The 17,634-nt window shown below is 39.3% G+C and overlaps 2 protein-coding genes across 3 annotated transcripts in view; both read left to right on the top strand.

The window, feature by feature from the left end:
* Positions 1 to 821: 821 nt before the first annotated feature.
* sfxn5b (sideroflexin 5b) lies at positions 822 to 13,707 on the top strand. Its single transcript, XM_019870112.1, has 14 exons — positions 822 to 980; positions 4,811 to 4,879; positions 6,658 to 6,735; positions 6,854 to 6,880; positions 6,965 to 7,019; positions 7,121 to 7,146; positions 7,295 to 7,348; positions 7,879 to 7,935; positions 8,053 to 8,118; positions 9,140 to 9,230; positions 9,347 to 9,462; positions 9,607 to 9,692; positions 12,157 to 12,274; positions 12,440 to 13,707. The coding sequence occupies exons 1-14, from the start codon at positions 924 to 926 to the stop codon at positions 12,515 to 12,517; spliced, it is 978 nt and encodes a 325-aa protein (XP_019725671.1). The 5' UTR covers positions 822 to 923; the 3' UTR covers positions 12,518 to 13,707.
* A 1,988-nt stretch (positions 13,708 to 15,695) lies between these two features.
* The window catches only part of smyd5 (SMYD family member 5), a 21,945-nt gene continuing 20,006 nt past the window's right edge, over positions 15,696 to 17,634 (top strand). The window contains exons 1-3 of one of the 2 annotated variants that reach the window (XM_019870103.1): positions 15,696 to 15,822; positions 16,741 to 16,849; positions 16,921 to 17,060. In XM_019870103.1, the coding sequence (XP_019725662.1) occupies positions 15,730 to 15,822; positions 16,741 to 16,849; positions 16,921 to 17,060 (342 nt within the window). In that variant the 5' untranslated portion in view covers positions 15,696 to 15,729. The remainder of the gene's footprint in view (positions 15,823 to 16,740; positions 16,850 to 16,920; positions 17,061 to 17,634) is intronic. The other variant, XM_019870102.1, reaches the window with a different exon arrangement.

The raw sequence follows: 17,634 nt of genomic DNA, 5'->3' as shown, positions 1-17,634 counted from the left end.
GTGGAGTTTGCATGTTCTCCCCGTGCCTGCATGGGTTTCCTCCAGGTACGCCGGTTTCCTCCCACATTCCAAAAACATGTATGGCAGGTTAATGGACCACTCTGAATTGTCCCTTGGCGTGATTGCGAGCACGAATGTTTATTTGTCTATGTGCTCTGCGATTGGCTGGCAACCAATTTAGGGTGTACCCCACATACTGCCCAAAGACAACTGGGAGAGGCTCTGGCACACCCACGATGCTTGTTTGGATTAGAGCATTAGAAAATGGATGGATGGATATATCTCTGAACTGTATGTTAGATCGCGAGCGATATGGATTTTTTTAGGGCCAATGCCAATTCTTGAATTTGGCAGAAAACAATTGGATGTATAATTGTAAGTTTTCATGCTGTGCGTATTGTAAGATGACGTGAAGGATGCCACACATTTGATTCATTTTCAATTTTTTGGTTTGATTTTTATTTATTATAATTTGATGTGTTTTAATGTCTTAATTTTGCTTTAATTTTAATGCATTTCATTATAGGTTAATTTACGGTAAATAGTCGTTATTACTTCTACATTATATTGTTATATTTGCTTGATATGATGAATTCATATTGACCTCCCTGCCCCTTTTTTCCCTTTATTATGAGCCACATTGTTTGGTGATATGATTATATGTCTCCCGGCTCTTCGTCAAATGTTAACAGAGCAGCACGATCGATCGCGCCAGTTATGCAACAGCCTGCTGCCTGTCATCGATCCTTTAAGAGGCGTAGTCACGCTCTGTTGCTAAGCTAGCGACAGCGGGCGGGAAAGGACTACATTTCCCAGCAGGCTTTGCCGCTGGCAGCAAGCCTCCTTTTTCCCCACCACTACTTTGAACGGCGAGGAGTTGCCTGTACTTGAGGTTCATTAATAAAAAAGAACAGCGGGCTGTCATGGCGCAGGCAACGGCTTGTCCTGCGTTCCAGCTCGGCGGGTCGCGGTACGACCAGGTAAGCCGTCTTGATCTCTCTTATCTCGGTGTGCCATTTGGTTTGAGAGTGAGGGAGGACGACCAGAAGGGGTCCTCGGGTGGGGAAACAGGCAGCTTCATCCTCCTCTTCCTCGCCTTCGCTCGGGATGCTTCCCACTTCTTCACACTTTTTCCTGCATGCACTTTTGGGCGCTCCTTTTCAAACTTTTTTCAGCTGAAACACGCAGTTGAACGAGTTTACTTTGTGCGAATAGTTAATTATTACTGAAGTGTCAGAATTTTTTCCCACCCCTTGCATGTGCACATTGAGCTATTTTATGTATCATGTTCACGTTACGCTCGGCTTTTTACTGCCAAACTCCCTTATTTACGAATCTTGGGCTCCGTGTCGATATGCAACGCCCAAACTGTCACACGATACCACCAAAGTTATTTTAGGAAAGTAGTAATTGGTGTCAAGAATGTACAGTGGTGCATTGGACTTAGAAATTTCATTTATCAGTGCCACCCTAAACACACCCGACTCATCCCCAGTCCAGCTCACATGCACCTATTTAAGCAATATAGAAAATGGATAGGTGACTATTTGGTTGCAGGCTTATTGAACACTAGTCTAGATTGTCCCTAGGTGTGAGTGTGAGCGTGGATGATTGTTCGTCTCTGTGTGCCCTGCGATTGGCTGGCAACCGGTTCAGGGTGTAGTCCGCCTACTGCTCAAAGACAGGTGGGATAGACTCCAGCCCCCCCGTGACCCTTGTGAGGATAAAGTGGTTCAGACAATGGATGGATGGATGGATGGACTATTTGGTCATGAATTTACTTTGGCCCTAGGTGTAAAATCCTAACTGTCCCATGACTGAAAAAAGGTGCCCGACTTTCCACCCCCATCCCACAACCGAGAATGATGAGCTGTTTCCCTCCATCGAATGAAACCTATTTTCCATTCCTGCAAATGAGTGATTAAACATTTACATTGGTCAGCCTTATGAAAGTGACCTTCACGTTTTAAAGGCTCACTTTTTCGCTGATTCAGCGGCAGCCTGTGGGAATTATTTACCTCCTGCTGCACTGAGCAAAGTCCAGAGAAGACACTTCTCTTTTCTGGTCTTATTCAATCACCACAGCACAGTTCAAATTGATTCCATATCCGTTGTGTGCAGAACATGCATTGGGATACGAATGAATCGGTCAATAACTGATTGTTAAGGATGCTTCCATATGCATTGAATTGATTAATGTCTTGAAGTTAGTGGGGAAAAATGGAGTGCACCACTTGGCTGGTAACCAACAGAGGCACTCCCAACCAAGGTTATTATAGTTCACGAAAATTAACAAAATAAATACATCAGTGAATTTTTTTTTGAGGGTCTAATGGAGAGTCACAGCTGAGCTTTGAACCTGGATATATCCACCGTGAGGCAAACTAGCTAATCACTGCCTGGAATTTCTCACAAAAAGAGAACATTTTCAGAGGTTTTGCCATGTTCATTCTCAGGCAAGACCTCAAATTTCTTCAAAATGAACTTGAATGTTGGATTTTCATCACTCGTTTATGCAAACGTGCACACGTTTTTGGAAATACAAGCCAGTGCTTGGTCAATTTATTTATTTATTTTTTGCTTTGCCTTGTGAATATTATTTTGTTAAATATGAGCGCTAAATATGAACACAATAAAAAGCAGCAGTTTGGCATACAGTGAACAACTTTTCATTACCACTCATCCTAGTTGAAGTTTACTGCCAAACTAAACATAAAACAAAGAGGATCAGGCTGCGTACACACTGCAGGCATGATGGTCCAGTTTTTTGTTGTTGTTTTTTTCATGTACTCATTCATATTACAAAAACATATGCAAAATGCATCCGTGATGTGACACGTATGAACACAAAGCACAACGTTAAATGACATGCCCCCCCCCCCCCCCAAAAGACATCACATGGCGCAGTATTTGCAGAAGTATAGTTTCGCATGTCGAGGCTCATCTTTTTATCATCTCATATGGTCAGAGTAGCGAAGGAGGAGCTGGTAGAAACATTTTGGGGAATTAAGGGGACGCTCGTCAAGCTTCTCATTTCATGTCGACTACCGATGATGTCACATCATTGCCACGGGTAATAAATGAACTTTTTGCGTGGGTGAATTACTATTATCACCACAAATGTCCACTTTACGCTTCATGTTTCAAGTCAAATGTAAAGTCAACAGTTACTCAAAACAATGCAGGCTCACCGATGATTATTGTCAGTAGTCTCCCTTAAAAGCACTCTGCCCCACCCGCGCGCAGCTTTCGATGACATATGGGTCGGATGTGTACGGATAAGCGTTCATACTGCAGATGCATTGCATACATGTCCGATTTATATCCACATGCCAGAGGCCCAGGTCGGATTTGGGAAAAAAAAAAATCATAATTGTACTGTTAACGCTGCACAAAAAAATTGGATTCGTATCACATATGGGCAAAAAAATTGGAATTGAGGTACAGTGTTAACATAGCCTTACACATTGTGTATTCAACTATACCACACAACTTTGCCTTACAAAAGTCCACCTGCTTAATGCTATCCCACATGAAAACACAAGTAGATTGACAAAATAACTATATTCACAGGCATGTATTCTTAATCTTCTGCCAAAAATCCGTGTGTGTGTGTGTGTGTGTGTGTGTGTATTATAATGCCCTCGCTTACCAGACACACAAAGGCCATTGAATAAATGCATGAAATCACAATGCAAAAACTGCTTCATTTATTTCCATTGTATTAAGTTGTGTTGTTATCATTGCTGCATGCTTTTATAAAGCACACTACTTCAAAGTTGACATGGTTCTTATTAAAGAAACAAATTAACTGCATTGGAATGGCTTATAGAGAGGCTGGACCTCCGCCAAGGCTTTCCAATCCTAATGTGGGTCATTCGTACTTACTTTCACAGAGATCTTATATTCAAAAAAATACATGAAAGATATTGCTTCATAATTTGCATCTAAATGAATGGTTTCTTGCCTCACCACTAAGCAGAGTCGAAAAAACATCCCACCGTTTTTGTGTGATCCTGCTCACGAGCAAACAAATGACAATCAGAAGCTAATATACTCTAACATTTTTTTTTTTGTACTAATGTATCGGGCATGTTTTTTACTTTCTCAAACGTCGCTGCTAAAAAGGAGGCCAGTCCTTGAATCAGCCCTAAATCTCGGCGCGCTTTGTGTGCGCAGTGTGTTGCGCTGCGTCTGTGCAGGCCTCGTTGTGTTGCCCCAAGAGAGCGAGAACTCATGCATAATTAAAGCTGGCTCCTTGCATGGAGCCCGTCTCCTCCAGCAGCAACACGGAAGGCCGAGACAGTCAAGGCATCATAAGAGTGTTTTTTTTTTTTTGTTTTTTTTTTTTTTTTTTTACACTTCAGGAGCAGCCATGAAGGTCGTTGCCAGTCATTTGCAGGAATAAATTAAAATAGTATAAAATAGGGTTTGCGCCATCCTATTTGCAGCGATGGACATCTTCCATGGCGTTTGATTGAAGCTGCCTCGTTTTTGTCCGTCTGGTGTGCCAAACGGGCTCTTGGCATTATTATTGCGTCTGTTCGGACTGCTGGCACTCCCGCTTTGCACTTGGCAAGAGCTGACAGGGGACAGTGAAGGCAGCACACAAAAAAAGGCAGCACACAAAAGGAAGCTTGACCCGCAGGTCTCTTGAAAAGGGTCCCCTCTGCATGCAAACTCTGAAGTGAAGCGTATTTTTACAGAAATGTTTGGGTTGAATTCCAAATTGTTCGACTTTCGGGGCTTTCGATGACGTTTGTTCTCAAGTGTTGCTTTTGGGTGAGTTTGAAATGTGTCTCTGATCCAGGGTTCCTTTCTTGGCCGCCTGAGACATTTTGTGGACATCATCGACCCAAGCACACTCTTTGTGTCAGAGGTAAAGCTACTTTTGTATATATAAAACCATAAACTGTCACTACAAATGCCCACAATTATTTTTTTTTCTTGAACTCATAAAAGCAACAGTGTGTTTGTGTTTGCCTTTTGAAAATATCATGCAATGAAATAAAATAAAATATATCCATATTGCTGGTGCTTATTCGGAGCCTACCACAGCTGACTTTGTGTGAGAGGCCAGTCGCAGGGCACGTAAACACACACAGAACCAATATGGAGAGAGATGTGGGTCAAAATTATTCACACAGATACATCCGCGATCAAGCTCCATTGATCTTGACATGGAAGACGTTCTTCTGCTGCAATCTGTTTTCCATGCTCTTTGCACGGAGGTTTCCGTCTTGGTAAATTATGATGATGATGATGATAATTATTATTATTATTGAGAGGTGCAAGAATACAAGAACAATAATAATAAAAAAAATTAAACATATAATATATGCAAGGGGGTATACATAGGTACATTCAAAAAGTTTGGAAGTAGTATTGACTGTTTTATTTACTTTTTGTTCAGTGAGCTACTGATCAATTTTATGTAAATACTTACAAAAGTGTTTAAAATATTTGCATTTGTCAAGATAGAATTGAGCTCGAATGAGTAACACATTTATAATGAAAACTACATCTTCTTTTCTTTGCCTTATAAAATAAAATAAAACATATTCCCATTTTAAACTGAAGTCATAGAGTTGTCCAGGAATTTTCCTTTTGAACTTTGTCATTTAATGCAGGGGTCCCCTGAGTCATTTTCATGCACTTTGAATTTGCGTTGTATCGTATTTTGAAGGCGTTAAACATTACCATAGCGATCAGAGTGTTGCGGCCAGATTAGACGCTCCTTGTGTTTATTATTATATTTCGAAAACATCACAGTTTTCATGCAGCTCATACCATATTATTTTGTTGTATTATTTCCGCCACACCTTAAATGCCGGTCCCTGAAAATATTGTCTGACATAAACCGGGGCAAAAAGGTTGGGGACCCCTGATTTAATGGTTTGCAGATGATCATCTTTTTTAACCTAATTTGTTTCAAGAAATTTGTGAGGAATTGACCATACCACTGCGATTGGCTGGCAACTAGTTCAGGGTGTACCGCGCCTACTGCCCGAAGACAACTGGGATAGGCTCCAGTACACCCGCGCAGACATCGACGAACAACCGTCTGTGCTGACATTCACACCTAGGGACAATTTAGAGTGTTCCATTAACCTGCCATGCATGTTTTTGGAATGTGAGGGGAAACACAGAGTACCCGGAGAAACCCCACGCAGGCTCGGGGAGAACATGCAAACTCCACACAGGAATCCTGGAGCCGGAATCGAACCCTGCACCTCTGCACTGTGAGGGAGACGTGCTAATCAGTCGACCGCCGTGCCGCCCCACTTTGAGAATAATGAAAGATAGAATTTCATAAAAAATTGCATGCAAGGAGACAGTTGGACTGCAAGCAAAATGGCTACATTGGAGAAGTCTCTCACTATTTTGCCTTTGACGAGGTCATCTTGGCTGTGTATACACTCATCATCCAGGCAGTATCATCTGCCTCATGCAATTGTGAGAGAACTGTTGAGTTTCACCAAAGATGAAAGGGAGTGGCCACGTTATTGTAAAGACTGCCCTTACCATTCAAGACTTTTGTCACACTGAATATAGAACGTCCACTTTGTTTTATATCAGACACGGTGAGACTAAAACCACCTCAATAATTCATTGGTGGTGCTCCAAAATAAATATGTTTCTGCCATTTCCTTTCAGAAACAACTCAATGAGAGCATCCAACTCCTGGATGACTTCAAGCATGGAACACTTCCACCGGGGATCTCCAATCTTCAGGTAACATCATTCATGTGAAATTGACGGAAGATGATATTTTAATTTCAGAGAAGTAAGGACAAATTATTGCTGGTTCATTTCATATGCCCCTATGCGTCTTTTCACCTGTCTTGTGAAGTTGTGGGAAGCCCAAAAGGTCAAACAGGTGAGTGGTGAGTAGTAAGGTCTCTCAAACCTCATTGAGCCGATCACATGATGATGATGTCATACTGTCATGATGTCATCTCAGGCCATCATTCATCCTGATACAGGCGACAAGATCTTCATGCCGTTCCGAATGTCAGGTACGAGAAGATGAAGATCTTTCCGGAAGTCATCCATGTTGTTCTCCTTCTGTTTACTCAGTGTTGTTGTTTTTTTGTTTTTTTTTTTTCGGCCCACACAGGTTACGTACCATTCGGAACACCCATTGTAAGTCCCGTGGTGTTTGTTTCTTTAATCATGTGCTTCGGCCAAACACTGATGTCATTATCATGCTCATTTTGGTGGGATTGAGGAAGATTAATTTTGGATTTTGCTCCAAAATAAACTCTTCTTCCTTGACTTTCATCTACTGTAGGTCATCGGCCTTCTTCTGCCCAATCAGACAGTGGTGTCCACCATAATATGGCAGGTAAAAGTATATACAAAAAAAGTGTATGTTAGTGTGTGTGTGTGTGTGTGTGTGTGTGTGTGTGTGTGTGTGTGTGTGTGTGTGTGTGTGTGTGTGTAGTTACTTACAGTTATACTTATACAGTTATCATATTTTTTCCAATTTGACTATTGTTCTGTTTCCCCATAAGATAAGTGCATCTAGATCGGATGCGGTGGTGAAATGTATTAATCGTTTCTATATGTCCATGTTTCTATCTATCTATCTATCTATCTATCTATCTATCTATCTATCTATCTATCTATCTATCTATCTATCTATCTATCTATCTATCTATCTATCTATCTATCTATCTATCTATCTGTGTGTCTGTCTATCTATCTGTGTGTCTGTCTGTCACTCTCTCGATCACCCTCTCTCTCATTCATTATTCCTCTCTCTCTCTCTCTCTCTCTCTCTCTCTCTCTCTCTCTCTCTCTCTCTCTCTCTCTCTCTCAATCTATCCATTAATTTCCCCATCTACAAACAAATAATGTACTCCTTTCCTCCAGTGGCTGAATCAGAGTCACAATGCTTGTGTCAACTACGCCAACCGCAATGCCACAAAGGTAAACGGGACCACTTTAGATTTGTACTCACGATATCCTTGTAAAGTACGGTAAATAAATAAAAAAAAAATTTTTTTTTGTTTTTGTTTTTGGTTTTTTTGGTGTAATCCTTTGCAGCCAACGCCCACATCCAGATTCCTGCAAGGTTATTTTGGAGCTGTGACCAGTGCTGTGTCTATCGCAGTGAGTCTCTTAATAATAGCATTAAAACAAGAATCCACACAATTTATTGACTACATGTACAGTGATCCTCTGCATAATCAGGGTTCGATTTTCACAAATTCACCAGTTATTGTTTTTTCCATGTAACCATTGCCAGCTTTTCACGGAACAACTCATCTATTTGCACTTTTGTGCTCTTTTGTGCTCTCGAATGGCCAGTGATTCTGCCAAAGACCTGGCTAAATAGAAATTAGTGTCGAGGAACTATGTTGAGTGATATATCTCAATTCAGAGACAAGCTTAGCATGTCAGGATTAGCCTGGGTTGTTACAGAGAGTCTTGGTTATATGTGTGTGTGTGTGTGTGTGTGTGTGTGTGTGTGTGTGTGTGTGTGTGTGTGTGTGTGTGTGTGTGTGTGTGTGTGTGTTTTATCAATTTTTATTTATCTCCTTGTTCCTGCATGGCTTTTCTCCGAGTACTCCCAATTTCCTCCCACATTCCAGATTGATTGGGCATTCCAAATTGTCCCTCGGTGTGATTGAGATTGTGAATTGTTGTTTGTCTATGTGTACCCCTGTGTTTGGCTGGTGACCAGTTCAGGGTGTACCCCCGCCTACTGCCCAAAGACAGCTGGGATAGGCTCCCACAACTCTCATGAGGATAAGCGGATCAAATTATCTGGAAGCCTTTAATTTTTAAGAGTAATGTTGTAAGATGAGTTTTAAATGACAAACAGTTTTGGGATCATAATTTATTTTACATGACTTAAACTATTTACATAAGCAGTCATACACATTTTTGCGGAGTGGCAGTTGCTTTCGGGGTTTTTTTTTTTTCTTTTGTTTTTTAATGTGAGACGCAACTTTGGCCTGAGCACAAAAAGAGCAAAGAGGCAGGTTTTCCCATGACTAAACAAGGATAGTTTCCGGAAAATCAGCAGTAAATCTCGAACCGTGCATATGCGAAGGTTCACTGTAATTTAATTCACGTTAGATATATGTACAAGTGTCATGTGTTTAAAAAGTATTTGAATGTGTTTTAGGTGGGATTGAATGTGCTTATTCAGAAGGCCAATAAACTGAGTCCTGCCACCAGAATGATAATACAGAGATTTGTCCCATTTCCAGCAGTTGGTACGTTCTTCAAAGGCCACAATTGTCATCAATCAAAGTCTTTGCTGCCCAGCCCTAAACTGAACACCTTAATGTAATCTCGCATTGTATTGTATTTTTCAAATCTTGATACTCAGCAAGTGCAAACATTTGCAACGTGGCCCTGATGAGACACAACGAGCTGTCAGAAGGCATCGACGTGCTCGACGCCAACGGGAAGGTGGTGGGCTCCTCCAAAATCGCAGCCACACATGTGAGTACCACTTTCGAAGGTGGCCGATAAAAGGAATGATTTGCCCCTCATGTCACGCGGCAGCCATCTGTTCTCCCGACGGAGGGAATTACTGTAAATGTGCGTTTGGAAGTGAAGCGTGTGCACAATGCTGTCGTCCCGCAGGCCATCGCAGAGACGGCGTTCACACGTGTGGTCCTCCCCATGCCCATCTTTGTGCTGCCCCCCATCATCATGTCCTACCTCGAGAGGTTGGCACACATACACAGAGCACAACCTCCATTGAGACCCCGACTGGCCGTGGAACCAAAAATGGGTTACCTTAGTTTAACATAGAGCCTGCCCTTCTATCTGTGAAGCAAAAAATAAATAAATAAATAAAAAACAGCATCATTTGTCCAGCCAGTCGGTCGAGAAGGAAATCAGAATATATCATGTAACAAAAAAATACCGGTATCTACAACTATCATGGCAAAATGCTTATTATAAAAAGTCATTGCAGTTAATAAAATGCTGGTCATAGTTCAGGGAATACGGTGTTATAATTAAATGTTGATAATATCTTGGAAATATATATGGAAAAATATGTCATAACATTTAGTTATATGATAAAATTTAATTATAATATATTTTTTGAAAAGAGCATTATAGTTAATTAGTCAGCAAATTCTATATAAATAACTAAATAAAATATCAGGAAACAATTTTGCAAAAGTATATGAATAAATATAATGATACAACATTTTATAAATAGTCATAACTTAACATGATTAGAATTATATAATAATAATAATAATAATATGAAATTGTAAAAGTCATCATTTTGGAAGAATTAATAATAAATGAAATATTCAAATTTCAAAGTATTTAAAAACAAAATGCTGATTGAATAAATTAATGTCAACATGACATTTTGAAATGAATACTGTATTGAAATAAAATTATGGTAAAACTATATAGACATTTTAGATATAAAACTATAACAATCGAGTAAAATTACGTATAAAATTATATGTAGATAATAATAAGACAATTATTATTATTATTATTATTATTATTATTATTATTATTATTAGGATTATTATTATTATTATTATTACAGTCATTATAGTAAAGAAAAAAGCCAGTATACTCAAGACAACATTTTTTAAAAGTCACACCATATTCTTATGCAGGAAATTGAAAATGTATTTATTTATTTTAATTTAAGAAAAAGTAAGAGAAAATGACGTTGCGTGGCACTGGTAGTAAAACTACAAATACATTTCCACTCTTTACCATTTTGTGTAAACCCGCAACCAAGACAAGCATATGGCCACGAACATCACAAACTGTCCATCCCAACATGCCAGAACCTAACAAGGCGTGTTTGAACATCATGATCAGTCGGAGAATCAGCCTGCGGCCAACTAAGAAATGTTCAAACCTGAAAATCTGGAAGAGCAATGTCCATGCATGACAGCTGTGCACACAACTTGCAATCGTGGCTACTTCTCATTTTAAAATACACAAGAGCAAATCACCCCAGTCTAATATATCGTCGCTGTCCTGTGAAAACGACATCAGAATCAGAATCATCAGAATCATCTTTATTGGCCAAGTATGTAGAACACACAAGGAATTTGTCTCCGGTACAACACGCTGCATTAGTATCATCATAAACAAGGACATGACAAATAGGTATGGTATTTGTTCATATTGGTTTCAGACATCCCGTTCGTGTAAAAATTGGATAAAATACAGTCAGTTTCTTTTTGTAGAGCTAACTTGATAAAAGAGACCTCTATTAACTCGTAAAATTGTCTGACTTTAGTCTCCTAATTAACAGGGGGCAGAAAATAACAAAACTTGTAGCGCAACTCAAGGATGAAAGTGACTTCCCTCCACCCAAAAAAAAAAATAAATTGCATCACATTGCATCCTCAGCGATGCCAAGATAGGTTTATTTGCAGAAAAGCCATTTTTACCGTATCAAAATATCTAATTGAAATTACAACGTTAGATCGCTTTGTGTCGAATCATTTGGCCGTATACGTACGTACCGATACGACATGACACCCCTACTTATAACGGTTCCCCTATACATGTTCACGGTGTCACTTTAATCCATCTTACATACCACATTGTTGCAGATGGTAGAAATGAGGCTGAAAGGGTAGAAGTAATAAGTCTCCCAGAATATAAGCACATCTACTGGAACGCTAATTGTCTCTAAAGATGCTGTCTCGTAATATACTCTGTTGTTGTGTGCGAGGTACTTGTTTTTGACACGCAGTATGACGCCACACTAATTGATGAGAAAGAGCTCAGCAGGCGCTGTTGTTTTGATTAGCAGCAGGTTTCAGCAATGGCTGGCCATACATTTTGGACCCGAGCCGCATGCAAACTCCTTTCTGAAGAAATACTGCATCATACACAATGTGAGAGAATGCAATATCACGCTCACTTGAATTCAATCTACTTATGTTTTTTCATGAAGCTCTGCAGTGAGCTTTGTTAATGAATAATAAGCCAGGTTGAGTAATTGCACCTTGAGGTGATTTTTGTACAAGATGAAGCTCACAATCCTGCATGTCCCACCAACCCCCACCCCCGGCTCCCTCGCAGTTCCCAAAATAACTGCAGGCTTCTGAGAGATCGATGTGCACGTGGAGCCTCACTCCCGTTTCGTCTTCTCTTTTTTTTTCTGAATAAATGTCTGCTTGTACATTGCAGGCTGCCCTTCCTACAGAAGAACCGCAGACTGATGCTGCCCATCCACAGCATTGTGTGTCTGCTTACGTTTGGGCTGTCTCTGCCTGTGGCCATCAGCCTCTTCCCACAGATGTCACAGGTACATTATGAGCACATTAATGATTCAAGGTCGCTGGGCTTCAACTTCCAATTCAAACCTACCATGCCTCTCAAGCGCCCTCGCAGCCCGGATGGCTCTCTTCTTTTCCAATTAGAATCTAACCTTCAGGCCTCTCTCATATGTTTTTTTTTCAACTCCTCACAGATTGAGGTGTCTCGCCTGGAGCCTGAGATCGCCATGGCAACAGATTGCAAGATGGTGACCTACAACAAAGGTTTATGATGGCTGACTTGACCGTCCGAGAAGAAACAAGGATGAGATGAGAAGAATGTTAACATGGAATCTTATCGCCGCTTTGTATGGATAGAAATATGATCATATGAAGTGAGTTTTATTCAAATCATATGTTGTGTTGTAAATAGGCCACGAAAAAAGAAACTGTCTGGAAGGCACATTAATAGTTTAAACATGCAATAATGGTATTTGCCACAAGAGCGCATCAAAAACTTGTATTGCTTGAAATATTTTCAATGATGTTTTTCATAACAACAATCTAAACAATAATAATAATGGATTTGTATAAATATTTTATATGTAACTCTCATATTTTAAATCGTTTTAGTATCAAAAGAATATATGAAATAATTTAAAATTATTTATGCAATTCTGTACATTTCAATTTCATTTCTTTGGAATTTCTACATAATATATGAACCAGCGAAGCGGTTGTCATTGTTTTATGAACCGGCTCAAAAACAACGACAGAACTTTTACCCTTTGAGGCGACTGATAATGTTCCTCCAAGCAATACTTTCATAATTAATATACAGAATGTAAATGGTTTAGTAAACAGCATGTGTACGATGAATCATATTACCATCAATGTATTCTATCAGCTGGCATACAACACGGCGCATGGAGTTTTACATTGTATTTAATTGTACCATACATGACCACAAATGTGTCCAATAACCTGCATTCCTCAAGTTCTTGTTAATTTGTTTAAATGATTAGCAAGGTTGTCTCTCACTGGATGTATGTTCTTACCTTTACAATATGAAGTGATGTTTTTAGTTTTACTCTATTTTTAGATATTGCAGGGTTAATTCTCCTCTCTTAACTGTGAGAAGCACTGCAATAAACAATAATAGTGCAATGACAGTCTACTTGACTGTTGTTCTAATATGTGGATGGAAAAATTTGTACATGATTTCAAAGTGTCTAAAGGCATTTTAAACACGCACACAAGTATTTTAATACCAACAATGTGAAACAAACTCTGTCATTCTTTGTATCGTACAGTAGGCATTCCTAATAACTTATTTTGCACACAGTTTTTGGACCGATTTTATAGCACTCCTAATAACATGAAATTGTTGTTTTTGAATATTTGTATAATTTACACCAAAAGCTTATTGGGTGCAAAGTGCATGATTTAAAACACTAAATAAATTTACTTAATATATTTTGTTGAATAATGTCATTCTTTTATTATTTTCACTATTAACCAAACCCAAACCAGTCTTTGTACTGTCTATAATGGTGGTTCTGAAACTGTGTACAAGTACCCCAACATTTTCATTCGATCATTAATTAATTACATACGTTTTTATTTTCATATATTTAAACACAGTGTTGATGTTCAACTGTACATTTTGTTACAGTGGCTTACAATAATATTACCTTTACTTGTTAGGAATGAAATGTATTTTGTATTAAATGCATGCCATGCTTATTTATTTATTTTGACGTGGTACTTTGTGCAAAATGTTTCAGAACCACTGGTCTAGAACTTTATCCATCCATCCATTATTGTTTTCTTGTCTTCTCAATTAAACGTTTGACCGAAATTACATTTAGTTCATGTCTGTCCAGCCAGCTATCAGCTAGCTTGACTTTTAAATTAATCTACATGCGGTTGTGGATTTTGTAGGTTATTATTATTATTATTATTATTATTATTATTATTATTATTATTATTATTACTATTCATTCATTCATTCATCCATCCAGTTTCCGAACTGCTTTATCCTCACTAGGGTCGCGGGGGGTACTGGAGCCTATCCCAGCTGTCTTCGGGTAGTAGGCGGGGTACACCCTGAACCGGGGTACACCCTGAACCGGGTGCCAATCGCAGGGCAGATGAATAAAGTTGGCTTGCACGTTTTGGTAGTGTGCGTAATGGGTGTTTTATTTGCACTTTATTCACGATCGCTAAGAACAGTGGTGTCAAACATACCGCCCGCGGGCCGGAACCGGCCCACAAGGAGGTTTGATCAGGCCCGCAGGATAATTTAAAAGTGAAAAAATGCATAAAAGACATGGAATGAATATTTTTAATAAGGTGCAATTCATGGAATATCCGCTAGGGGGACACACTGTTTTGATCAGAGGAAAAGACAACATTGTTTTGATCAGAGAAGAAGACAACCGCAGCCTCAGTCTGTCACTGAGACAGACCCAACACAGCAGACGCTATCAAGGACATGTGAATACTTTATTCTTTACACATATTATGGCACTCTCCTTAGTTTGTAAGTTGTAGGCAGGGATTACATTTAGATTTTATATGCTCGTGTAAATGGTTTAAAAATTCCTTTCTTCATAAATCTCGTTTAATCTTAAAAATGCATTACTATATTTTTCAATACCAATTACTTGTTAAAGTTTTGTGCCTTTGTACAGTCAGTGGGATCAGTTTCAATGCATATATGTGAATGATAAAAGTAAATCTTAGGTGCTTCATGAAATGTTTTGTAAAAGATATGTTCATTAAATTTCAACATTTTCCTAGTGGTCCTGTGCTTATTTAGACCAAAACAAAGGAAAGACATATTATTTTGGCTATTTATAGCAGAGTATGGTATAATTTTTAATGGTCCGGCCCACTTGACATCTACCCAGGCCGTATGTGGCCCACAATGTAAAATGAGTTTGACACCCCTGCGCTAACCACTAGATCACCGGGACGCCCCGTATTGCTATTAGTATGAATATTATTATTCATTCATTCATTTTCCGAACCGCTTGATCCTCACTAGGGTCGCGGAGGGTGCTGGAGCCTATCCCAGCTGTCTTCGGGCAGTAGGCGGGGGACACCCTGAATCGGTTGCCAGCCAATTGCAGGGCACACAGAGACGAACAACCATCCACGCTCACATTCACACCTAGGGACAATTCAGAGTGTTCAATCAGCCTACCATGCATGTTTTTGGAATGTGGGAGGAAACCGGAGTACCCGGAGAAAACCCACGTGAATATTATTATTTTTATTTATATTTAATTCTATCAAATTTGAACAATGAGTATAACACGTTTGTTATGTTATGAGTCATAATTACTATTCTTTGATTTTGGTAATGTAATCATTTGTATTTTTTTTTTTTGTTGTTATGCGCCTATTCAGTGCAGTTCACATGGTGGTCATTAGAAGGCGCGCTATAAAAGTTTCTGCAAGCACACGAGTATGACGGAGGTTAAAGTTCGTTGCCAACATGGCGGCTCCCGTGCATGACATGTTTTCCTTTTGCGTGGATCCTGACAAAGTTGCAGGCGGGGTGGAAGTGCGATTTATAGACAACATCAAGGTTAGTTTGTTGACTCGGTTACGTTTGAGATTTTTGTGGTGGAATGTGTCCAAGAAAGTGGGCTTTATTCACCGTCTTTCGGAAAGTAAAACGTCCATCCATTGTTGCACATGTATTCTTCCTACTGTAACTGTACGATATCCATTCAGTTTGTCTATACGTGCCTACAATTGCAGATAACATATGTATGTGCTGTTCACAATATTGGGTGTTTTTCCATTTTTGATACAGCATTAACATAAGAAATGTAGATTGACATCTTGCAGGCAAAATTGGTCAACACATTTTTTGTAATCAGGGATTACAAATATACTTAAACTTAAATTATTATTATTTCGCTCTGATTGTTTTGCTTTGATTGAATATTTAGTCATATTTTCCCCCAAACAGGATAGCAATAATTACAGTGCATTGTAAAATCCATATTGCGCGAACTGTTATAGGTCAAACCAAAAAATTAAAATGTCTCAAAAACTTGATATGCTAGAAAAAAATCAGAATTAGCCCCGGATAAAATATATATTGTTCAGGCCTCACTCATAATGTAACTCATATGTAATAGGAAACATTTGTTTAATTTGGCATCATGTGTGCCGAGTAGGTTGCATGTCTGCTTCAGATTTGTGAGGTTCTCGGGTTGAATCTTGACTCAGGCCCTGTGTGGAATTGCATGTTTTCTCAGAGCTTGTGTGAGTTTTCCCCCAGGTACTTCGGCTTCTTTCCGCATTCTAAAAACACACATAAAGATCATTAAAGAATCTAATTTGTCCAATGACATGAATGTGAGTGTGACTAATTATTTGTCTATATGTGCCCTGCGATTGGCTGGTGACCAGTCAAGTGCTCTAGAAAAAGGATGAATTTGTTCAATTTTGGCTTCATTGAGTTTAACAGTTGCACTTTAACATGCATTTTAAGGGGAAAGGGCTGTTCGCCAAGAGAAGCATCAAGAAGGGAGAGGTCATTTTCATTGAGCGCCCACTTGTCTGTGCCCAGTTCCTGTGGAATGCTTTGTATAGATATAAAGGTGAGACTCAATCTGCATGTGTGTACATAATGCATGTCTCATTATTGACATTTGAATTGTGTTTTTAACAGCATGTGATTACTGTTTGCGAGCTCTCGAGACAGCAGAGGAGAATGCTCGGAGACTCGCAGGCAATCCAGCCCTCAGCCTTCCTTATCCGGAACTCTGTCCCGTTCAACCGCAGCACCACCAAGTCTGCCCTCACTGTCAGGTCGGTCTGCGCAGGAAGTCACCGTAATGGCATTTCTAATTTCAACTTTGGAAAACTTGGAATTTGACCAATATTTTCTGGAAACTAATGCACTAGATGTTCAGGAAATGTTCATGCTTCATTTATTTTCATCCATGGTCAGAGGATTAACTCTGTGTTTTGCTGTTGTTTTATTAGTTCTTTACCTCTGCTTTTGTTCCATTGGGCTGGGCTGAAAACATTCCAAGGTACAGCCCACAGGTTGCAGTATGAACTAGAAATAACTTAAAATGCAGTTCACAACAGAAGTGATTGACGCCCCCTCCGCAAGTATAAATGCCACAAGGTAGCAGCAAAAGACGACAACTGAAGCCTTTTTCACACTTCTACGACAAGATATAGCTTTCATTGATGCAAAAGAGCGCTCTGGCTTTGCTCATTTTCACAAGGAGGAGGAGACGAGCATACAGACTTGTATATGAATGGACCATATGAATAGTATCAAAATGATATTTATTTCAGATTTCTGGTAGCAATTGGCCTTTTAAACTTTGTTGCTATGCGTTGAATGAATCTGTGTATATATATATATATA

The sequence above is a fragment of the Hippocampus comes genome, unplaced genomic scaffold (genome assembly GCF_001891065.2).
Source record: "Hippocampus comes isolate QL1 unplaced genomic scaffold, H_comes_QL1_v1.1 scaffold9, whole genome shotgun sequence".
In the NCBI taxonomy this organism is placed as follows: Eukaryota; Metazoa; Chordata; class Actinopteri; order Syngnathiformes; family Syngnathidae; genus Hippocampus; species Hippocampus comes.
This window is presented reverse-complemented; position numbering and strand designations above follow the sequence as displayed.

Coding starts and splice junctions, on each gene's coding strand:
- sfxn5b (XM_019870112.1), top strand. CDS start 924: ATGGCGCAGGCAACGGCTTGTCCTGCGTTCCAGCTCGGCGGGTCGCGG. Junction 6,736..6,853: donor CGGGGATCTCCAATCTTCAG/GTAACATCATTC, acceptor TGTCTTGTGAAG/TTGTGGGAAGCCCAAAAGGT. Junction 8,119..9,139: donor CCAGTGCTGTGTCTATCGCA/GTGAGTCTCTTA, acceptor AATGTGTTTTAG/GTGGGATTGAATGTGCTTAT.